Consider the following 10253-nt stretch of genomic DNA (forward strand, 5'->3'; position numbering starts at 1 on the left):
CCTAATCTGCATCTCTCGAACTTCATGGAACTTTGTGAGACTTTTAAAGTCAATGGAGTTAGTGATGATGTCATTCGTTTGAGACTGTTTCCATTCTCACTTAGAGAAAGAGCCAAGAGTTGGTTAATCTCCTTGCCACCAAATTCCATAGCAACATGGACAGACTTAGCAACTAAATTTCTGTCTAAGTTCTTTCCCCCAGCAAAGTCTGCTAAGCTGCGAGGAGAGATCAACAATTTCTGTCAACAAGAGAATGAGTCTCTCTATGAGTCTTGGGAGAGGTTCAAGGACTTAATCAGAAAGTGTCCTCATCATTGTATTGAGAAGTGGATGCTGGTTCATAATTTCTATAACGGGTTGGTTGGTAACACTAGAACTCTAATAGATGCAGCAGCTGGCGGAGCCTTTATGAGAAAGAGTGCTAATGAGGCGTATGATCTATTGGAGGAGATGGCTCTAAACAACCAGCAGTGGCCAACTGAAAGGAGTCAATCTAAGAAGGTAGCTGGTGTGTTAGAGGTTGATGCCATTACAAAGCTGACAGCTCAGGTTGAGGCCCTAACAAAGCTGATCGCAGTGCAAGCCAAACAAGCTCAAGTGGTTTGTGAGATATGTGGAGGTCCCCATGACTTTTCTGAGTGTCGAGCGGATGTGGATGATTTGCCAATGGATCAAGCAAAAGCCATTGGAAACTATTCCCAAAACAATAATTATGGGCACAACCAACAGGGGTTCTACCAGCAGAGAAACCAGCCCCAACAAAACCAACAACAGCTGCAACAACAAAAAACTAGTGGAGGCTCCACTATCCAAGCTGATTTATTGCTCCAATTCATGATGGAAACTAGAGCCTCTATTAAAACTCTAGAAACTAAAATGGAACAATTGGCTACTCAAGTGGAAAAACAAGCTCAAGGAAATTCGCCTAGCACTAATGATGCAAAAGGAAGAGAACAATGTAAAGCAATTTCCTTAAGGAGTGGAAAGAAATATGATGGGCCTGAGATGATACAACCAGTGGATGAAGAGATTAAAGATCAAAACGAAGACCAACTCAAGCATCATCAGATAAGAAGATTACTGATAGTCCAGCACCACCACAACAGTCTCCACCAATCAATATTGATCATCATGTGAAAATACCCTATCCTCGAAGACTCCGAAAGACCAATCTAGACAAGCAGTTCACAAAATTTCTAGAGGTCTTCAAAAGATTACACATCAACATTCCTTTTGCCGAAGCCTTGGAACAAATGCCCCGTTATGTGAAGTTCATGAAGGAGATATTGTCTAAGAAGAGAAAATTGGAGGACTATGAAAAAGTGGCATTAACTGAGGAGTGTAGCGCCATTTTGCAAAAGAAACTACCGCCCAAGCTTAAAGATCCGAGTAGTTTCAATATTCCATGCTCTATAGGGGGTTCGGTGGAAACTAAAGCTCTATGTGATCTGGGAGCAAGCATTAATCTAATGCCCTTGTCTGTCTTCAAAAGGCTAGGATTGGGAAAAGCAAAGCCCACAATAGTGACTTTACAACTAGCGGATCGTTCTTCGACTCATCCTCGTGGGATAATTGAAGATGTACTGGTGAAGGTTGGTAAGTTTATCTTCCCTGCTGATTTCCTAATTCTTGATATGGAGGAAGATTCAACTAGTCCCATTATTTTGGGAAGACCATTCTTAGCCACAGGCCGAGCATTAATAGATGTTCAAAAGGGAGAGTTAAAGTTGAGAGTGCAAGATGAAGAGGTCAATTTTAATGTTTTTGCCCCAACCGACATTCCTACCTGTTGCAAGATTGAGATGGTGAAGGGTTCTTTTGTTAAAGATGATAAGAAGAAAGCAAAGCCTAAAGAGCGACTTCGAACGATTCGGCGTCATTGGAAAAGATTGATGTGTGGTAGTTCTGAAGGTGAGCTTACTCTTGTGCGAAACTCTGAAATCAACACGATTGGTGGTAAATTTTCTTCATTTAGTACGAGGGCTCTTTTGGATGAAAAGGGTCCTCCCAACCCCTTCTGATGGGGGTTCAGGTAAGTCCTTCTCACCTTGAGTATAATAGCACATTGGGGACAATGTCATATTTAGTTTGGGGGGAGAGACTTAAAATTTTTAAATTCTGCACTTTAATTTCTGCATTTTAATTATCTATTTTAGTTTTTTTTTTATTTTAGTTAAGGAATGGCAATAAGCTTGACGATAGTTGTATACTGCTGATTAGTGTGATGTGATCTGAAATTATAAAATAACTGTGTGCTTGATTATGCTAACTCTTTGGATTAGTTTGGATGCTTAGGAACCTGTGTTTATCTGTAAATACTCAATTTGTGAAAATTGTTATAATTGTTTTACGATGGGTTGTGGTAAGATTGACAGGATAGCTTAGAACTTGCATGTTTATTCTTTTGAGACGAAATCCTTGATAGTGTTCAATTGGAATATGACTTAGGCATTTGTTGGATAGTTTGAGCCTTTCAAGCCTACCGTAATAAGATGTATCCCTAGTTAACCTTTTGAGCCTAAACCTGCTATGTTTTTCACCCATCGATTTAAAAAAAAAAAAAAATTGCAACCACACTATTAATTTTTCTTCACCATTTTATCCATGATATCATAAGCTACATAATTAGTTTGGGGGAGGAGAAACATTTAGTGTGAGGAAATAGTGAGAGGGAGAAAAACTTGTAAGATTGAGAAGAAAAAAAAAATTGTGTAATTCAATGTCACTGAAAAAAAATGGAATATGATGAAAAAAAAAACACAATAAAAAGTAAAAATATGTGTGAAAAAAAAAAAGAGAAATTTTTTTTCAGTGATGTTGAAAAATAATAGAGATGTCTTCTATCAATCTTGGTAAATTCGGGAATATTATGGGATCTTAGAAAAAAGAAAAGTAAGAAGCTTGTGGGTTCTGTTTGTGTGCTTATGATATCTTGAGCCAAAATTATCTTTTTCCTATCCCTGAATATCTGAGCCATATTACCCAAAGCCTTGAAAAGACCTAATGATTCCAAAGAATACTGTCAACATTAGTGGAGAAAGGTAAGCATGCAAGCTTATGAATTATCGGGGTACCGTAGGAACTGTTGGAAAGAGTAAAACTTTTATAGCAATGTTTCACATTTGAATAAATTTTTGCAGTTGTACATAGTGTTATAAATTGAGCATCTGAGTTAATTGTTAGAGTTAGTAGGATCGAAATTCTAGTTTATGCAAGGAAGAAAACAGAGCATGAGTCAGCAGCGTAGTGATTATCTGACAGCGTAGTTAGTTTTTTTTTTACCTTACTCGGGGGCGAGTAAGAATCTAGTTTGGGGGAATTTGTTAGGCTAAAATTAGTCTAAGTTTCGGGTCGTATTTTCAGTTAGTTTTCACTCTTTGTTTCTAGTTTTAGGGCTATTTTACGCTTGATTCTTTTGTTTCAGGTCCTTGGGTGTTTAAAGAAAGTATGTACAAGAATTGAGGAAAAGTGGTGAAAGAATCGAGAAGAAAAACGAAAGTTTGTGTCGCTGCCTGTTCCAGTCGCGGCGGGAACATGCCGATCGCGACGGGAGCCGAGAGGATCTCGAAGTTTCAAAGTTTAACCCGTCGCGACGGGGGGCTTTGCCAATCGCGACGGGGACCCCAGTGACGGGATTTTTGGGCAGTTTCGTAATTTCACGAATTTTAAAGATGAGAATTGGTTTAAATAGTGAGGGTTCGTGAAAATTAGGGATTATTCAGAATTGGAACCCTAGAAACAAAGGAGGAGGCTAGAAGAGCGGCTTGTGGCGACCCGGATCAATTGCTTCAACTAGTTCTTTCTTTTCTCTTTAATTTTTCTATGTTCTTTTCTATTTCAATGTTAATTATGGATTTGATTATGGATGTTTTGAACTAAACTCCTATTTAGGGAGAATGATGAATGTTGTTTAAGTTTTTCCTAGTTAATGAATAATTGCCATTCCTCCATCTTGATTGTGAACACTATTCATATTTGTGTTTAATTTCCATGTGCAAGATTGATCACCTTTTACATGTTTTATGATCTCAATTCGAAATCTGAAAAGTGAGAATTGAGAATGCTAAAATTGGATAGTCTAGGTTTTGATGTGAAACGAAAGTATTTACATAGCCTTTGTGACATTTAGATTATTGCTTAATGCTGATTTCATGTTAATTTAATTAAGAGATTAATTAGAGAGCATGAGATTTAGAACCTAGAAGATCTGAAAAGAGCTAGGTTAATTTATAATCTGTCATTCACTTCAAGAGAAGGATAGCAATTAGACATTAACATTGGTAACTTAATAACAGGATTCGTCTCCCTATTCTCTCATCTTGATTAATATTCACTTGTTTCTTTAAGTTTCTTGAATTTCTTTCTTCCTTTTTTAATCATAAATACTTTTGATTTGCCAAATAGAATTATAAGTATAGTTTAGTAGTAATTAATCCAATTCCCTGTGGTTCGACCTCACTTGCGTGAGTAGACTACTTGATTGCGTGCACTTGCGTAGTAATTAATAATTTTCGCAACAGAAAACAATCAACAAAACTGGAAAATATCAATAAGACAGAGAATTGTAGTGGTTCAGTCAGATTGTGATCTGCTTAGTCCACTGTAGCAAAGGATTCGTAGGTGCCATTTCATGGTGGATCACCTCTTTATATACAAAGCAGGTGTCCAATCGGTTACACAAGGATTACATTCATTGTTAATCCATTATTTACATATTGAATTGCAATAATTAAACTAAGCAACGTTAACATTAATAAATGAATGGCAGTTACTAAGTTCATCAACGCATGCGTCTTCCGTACCTGCGAGTTGACTGTTCATATTCCGATGTACAACTCGCAGGGTTATCATTATGTCTGCGTCTTTAGGTAGTCGCTTCTTCTAGACATCGTGTGTTGAGCTGATAGAACCTAGACATGCGAGTCTATATCGCTTTATAAAGGCTGTAGGGTTCCTAAGATCAACTCGTACTTACAGAGAATCGTTCTCCTGGTTGATACGAGGACAAGGGGAGGATGATCGCATATATTCGATATATGCGATCTACTCTCTTGTCTTGGATGCGATTAGACTTCGGTCATGCTCGCCACTTCTCGCTGGTTATACCTTTAAGCGAGGTTTAAGACTTCGAGGAGTCCCTCAGGGACATCTCAGCTTTCTGTGGAAAATCTGAGTATACGTGTCCTTTTAATGGGGGTCTGGTCTCGAGTTTCTAGGTGAGAGAAATCTCACTATAACAACTGATCATTTCCAAATTAAACTAAGCGGTCTTTACAAAAACTGTTGCAACTAACTCCCAGCTCTCTCTTCGAATCTACAGACTATAAATACATGCAAATCAACACAGAACAACAGAGAACAGATCAGCGAATTGGAGAGAAGGAGACTTACAGTGGTTAAGTACTCTTGGAGTGGAGCCCTAGGTTTAGGGCTCGGAGATCCAAACCAAAGGAAGACATACACAAGAAAAGAAGAAGAAGAAGATTAGCACAATGTTCAGAGAGAGAGAGAGAGAGAAAAAAATAAACACTGTAAAATACAAGGATTACCAATCGTACATGTGATTTGTAATCCAGCTTTGTAACTCTTTGATATTGAAGTTCCAATAGTGGAAACGAGCTTTTCTGAGGCGAGCTCGAAGAGGATGTACCCAGAAATTATTGGGGAACCTCTATAAAAATCTGGTGCACTCTTTCTAATCTTTCTTTTGTTATTATTTTTGATGTTTATCTTTTTGTGTATGGTTTTGGGGTTTGATTTTTAATCTAGGAAGTGATTAGTTGGGATTTTCTGGGTTGTGAGCAGACTTCAAGTTTCTTGAGAAGAAACTCGAAGCTTTGCTAGGGTTTCAATCTGTGAGTTGTGTGTGTGAATGAATGAACTGATTCTAGAGGGTTCTGGGGGTAATTTAGGTTAAGCTCAAAATGACTTGTAGTCTAGGGATTAAAGACTGTCGTTTGGCATTTAACTCTTGGGAGTCAACCGGGCTTTGACTCAGGGTGAAAGGTCTATTTTGACCTTGGGAAAACTTGATTTGTTTAATGTTTTGTGTAGGACAAAAGGGTAAAATTCCTACAGCGGTATCAGAGCCAAACAAGGCAGGAAAGCTACAACAGAAAGCAATCAAGAAAGGATCAAAAAAATTCAGAACATCAAGAATCAAGCTACACATCACACAGATCACAAAGTCAATATCAGGATTTTTCTAAACTTAATATCTACAATTTCTTGAAATAACTTTTATATAATTATGAGTTCTATTAAGGTGGATATTGATAGATTTGATGGTTCGAGTGATTATCGAATTCGGAAGAAGAAAATCAGGGCTCTATTGGCTCTGTATAAATTGCTAAAGGTCCTAAGTGATCCAGTGGAATGGCCAGCTGACACAACTAAAGCACAACAGGAAGAATTGCTTGAAAAAACAACTAGATTGATAATTTTAGCCCTATCTGATTCTATAGATTGGTTGAAAAAGAAGGTACACCTGCTAAAATCTAGACAAAGTTAGAAGAACAATTCCAAAAGAAATCATTGATCAACAAGATTTACTTAAAAGAAAGGATCTTTGGATTTAAAATGAGTCAATCTAAAACTCTGGAAAATGTGAGGACCATTGCCTTGATCGTACCTTAAGTTGAGCTTCTTCCACATTTCAGCAACAGTGTCCAAGAACATGATGTTGCTTTTAATCTCTAGTTGCAACGAAGCCAGTGATTGTGCAGATGATCGTCGATTGGTGGTTGTGGTAAGGTAGCTTAGAGAAAGACTATTTTGTTATGTGCACCAACAGATAGCTCGAAGTCATGACACCATGGTTGGAAATTTTTATCAAAAAGTGGCGGTGAGACCAGAGTTAATCTAGGATGATCGCTGGAGTTCAAGAAACAAGGGCTGGAGCTGTCTTCATGAGCAGGTCGAGTATTAGCGATGGTCTGTTGCGTGTTATTGTCTCTAGTAATGGAGGAAGCTAGAGAGATCAGAGGGTTCGTTGGAGCATCTGGTACAGCGGAAGAGTTGTTCGGCAATGGAGTTTAGTCAGAATTTCTTGAACCAGTAGCTTTAGTTCTCTCCTTGAAAAAAACAAAGTACATGAAATCATAAAAAATTTTAAACATCTGATACCCATATTAGAGTAAAACCTAATGAAGTATATATACAAGTGCGAAAGATAACTTCTGCTACTAACAGAATAACAAAAAAGTACTGTCTCTATAACTAACTTCTAACCAACATAATTAACTGAGTTAAAAATAATGGACTTTAATAATCATATTTTTTTTTTCTTAAAGTAGATTTATCATTTTCAAAAGTTATAACAAACGAACTCAAAATCACATTTTTTTTAAACTTTCTTACATATTTTTATTTTTATTTTTTTTATGGACTTTTGTTTTTTCGTGAAAAAAAATTGTTATTCTCATGTTATGGAAACATAACATAATATTACAACAATATGAAAATAATTTTTTTAGCTCGTTTGGTACGTTATATTAGGTGGTATTGTATTGTATTGTATTGTATTGTATTGTATTATATTGGATTATATATCATATTTTTATATAATACTATGTTAAATTTTAATTTATACTAAAATATTATATAGTTAGAAGCCCATAAAATTTAATACCACATATAGTTTTACATAAAAATATTGCATAAAATAGAATTCATTATAATACTATACAATACAATACAATATAGTACGGCGTACCAAACAAACCCTTTTAGAACAATTGTTAAACAAAGGTTCGAAAATTTAAAAATAAAAAGAAAAATTAATCCAAAGAAAACATATTGTCAATTCATAAATAATAATAATAATAATAATAAATTTTTTTAACAACTCTTGTTAATCTCAAACGCGATTGAATTGATAGGCCACGTCAGCACACGATAACGAAACAGAAAAGGAATATCTCAAATGCAATAACGAAGGGCTATCGTCTCCCTTTCCTGATGATTCTAGAAGGGTCTATCGTCTCCTTCCCTCGCGACAACGGTGACAGTGACGACGGTGGTGCGACGACAGTGAGGGTGGTGATGGTGCGACGACGGTGAGGGTGCGGCGGGCTGGGTTTCTCTCTTGTGTATACGAAGGCTAGGTTTCTCTCTTGCATATACGAAGGCTGGGTTTCTCTCTTGCGTATACGAAGGCTGGGTTTCACACCGTCTCTGCAGGGCTCACGGCGATGGCGGGCATTGCTCGTGGTTGACGACAGACATACGGGCTTCTCCTCTGCGCGCTGTTGACAACCGACGGAGACCCTTGGTCTATGCACCCTTGCAATCGGATTGGGATTTGGAAAAGAAAATCTTTGTATTAGGGCATTAGAGTATTGAGTTTGAAAGTGTTTGGTTATGATTAGGACTTCTATTAGTTTTAGGTTTTTACTAGTATTTGCAGTAGACTAGTATTAGAATTATAATGTTTGATTTTTAACTAAGTATTTTAATAGAATTAAGATTTCTTTCCGTCTCTATAGTTTAGTATAGTATTATTCTAGTATTAGTATTATACTAGTATTAGTTTTGGTATTATACTAGTATTAATATTAGTATTACACTAGAATTAGTATTAGTATTTTACTAGTATAAATGTCTTGTCTGTTGACATAGTTTTATAGTTTTCTTTAATTGGTTTGTTTTATTGGTTATGGCGTGAGTGCTTGGTTCTTGGTTTTGAGTTTGTTCGGTTGTCCATGGCGTCGAGTAGTTATCAGCGAATGGAGGCAGCGGAGAATATGGCGATTGTCACTATTGACGATGAAGAAGAGGCGATATTGTCCTATGATGCTAGTAATACTACGGGAAATGATTATGATGACCGATGGTGCATTGTTGGAAGGTTCTTGACAGAAAGATCCATTGATTTTGATGCTATGCAACATTTGATGGCATCTCTTTGGCAACCGGGTAAAGGAATGTTCATTAAAGAATTGGATACTAATCGATACTTATTTCAATTCTACCATGAGTTAGATAACAAAAGCATGATTGATCGCAGCCCGTGGATGTTCAACAAGTTCTTGCTGACTTTCAAAAGGCTGAGGAGGGGGGAAGATTCGAGAATGTTAGAGCTGAATGAGGTCGATATGTGGGTACAATTACGTGATCTTCGATCGGGATTTAAAACGGCAACGATAGTCATGAATATTCCAAATTACATTGGTAAGTTTGTTGAATCGGATGAGAAGAACTTCTTGGGGTTATGGAGAGATTATTTACGTGTTCGTGTTACCATCAATGTTACGAGGCCACTTAAGAGGCTTATGAAGTTGCGAAACACAGAGGGTATCCAATTTTGGGTAAACTTCAAGTATGAACATCTTCCAACATTCTGTTTCATATGTGGGATAATGGGCCATTCGGATAAATTTTTCCCTAGACGCTTTGATGTCCCAGATGGAAGGATTGTTAAACCATATGGGGAATGGATGAGGGTGAAGCCAGTGCGTAAGAATCATACAATTGGGGCTAAATGGCTGAAGCAATTCATGGTGGGTATGGAAGATGATATCGGTAATGATGCTGCCATGGCTGTTGGATTGGTTCATCGTTCAAAGGCGAGGGAAGAATCGGCTACAGGTCGCGGCATAACAATCCCTGTGATTGTGGAGGAGAACATGGGTCAACAAGAAGATAAATGTGGACAGGTAGATAGATCAATGCTTACTAGACATATCCCTATAAACGTGGAGAGGGATATGTTGACTGAGTTAAATCATGAAATAAATCCTCAAAATGAGGAGGATTGTTTATTGGTGGTTAATTCAAAGAGAAGGAGAATGGAGTTGGGCTTAACAGATAGGTCGAAGGAAGTGAGGGATGAGGTGGATATGAACCAAGTTGAGGAGGGTTCAACAAACACATGCTCGGTGGGTATTGGTATCCAGGCCCACCGCCCATTATGAAAATCTTATCATAGAATTGCCATGGGCTTGGGAACCTATGGGCTGTTCAATTCCTTAAGGTTCTTGTGATCCAAAAGCGACCCAGTTTAATTTTCCTGTGTGAAACTCTCAGTAATCAAGCTCAGCTTGAGGAGGTTTGAGTTTCCTTGGGGTTTGAAGGAATGATGGTGGTTGATGTGCAAGGAAGATGTGGAGGTATTGCGTTACTTTGGAAGGTTGAAGAGGAGGTCTCGGTCCTAGGATTCTCTCTTAATTATATTGATGTAAACGTTTCAATTGAGGGTATGGCGGACTGGAGGTTTACGGGGCTGTATGGGGAACCAAATAGAGGGCTTCTTA

The 10253-nt window shown here is 37.5% G+C and overlaps 1 protein-coding gene and 1 non-coding gene across 2 annotated transcripts; one reads left to right on the forward strand and one right to left on the reverse strand.

Annotated features, from left to right (window-relative positions):
• Positions 1-213: 213 nt before the first annotated feature.
• On the reverse strand, positions 214-320 carry LOC115703404 (small nucleolar RNA R71). Its single transcript, XR_004009170.2, has one exon. It is a non-coding gene; the product is annotated as a small nucleolar RNA R71 (small nucleolar RNA).
• Positions 321-8702: 8382 nt separating this feature from the next.
• Positions 8703-9914, forward strand: LOC133031701 (uncharacterized). Its single transcript, XM_061105254.1, has one exon. The coding sequence runs from the start codon at positions 8703-8705 to the stop codon at positions 9912-9914; it is 1212 nt and encodes a 403-aa protein (XP_060961237.1).
• Positions 9915-10253: the final 339 nt, after the last annotated feature.

Source organism: Cannabis sativa, chromosome X (genome assembly GCF_029168945.1).
Source record: "Cannabis sativa cultivar Pink pepper isolate KNU-18-1 chromosome X, ASM2916894v1, whole genome shotgun sequence".
Taxonomy (NCBI): domain Eukaryota; kingdom Viridiplantae; phylum Streptophyta; class Magnoliopsida; order Rosales; family Cannabaceae; genus Cannabis; species Cannabis sativa.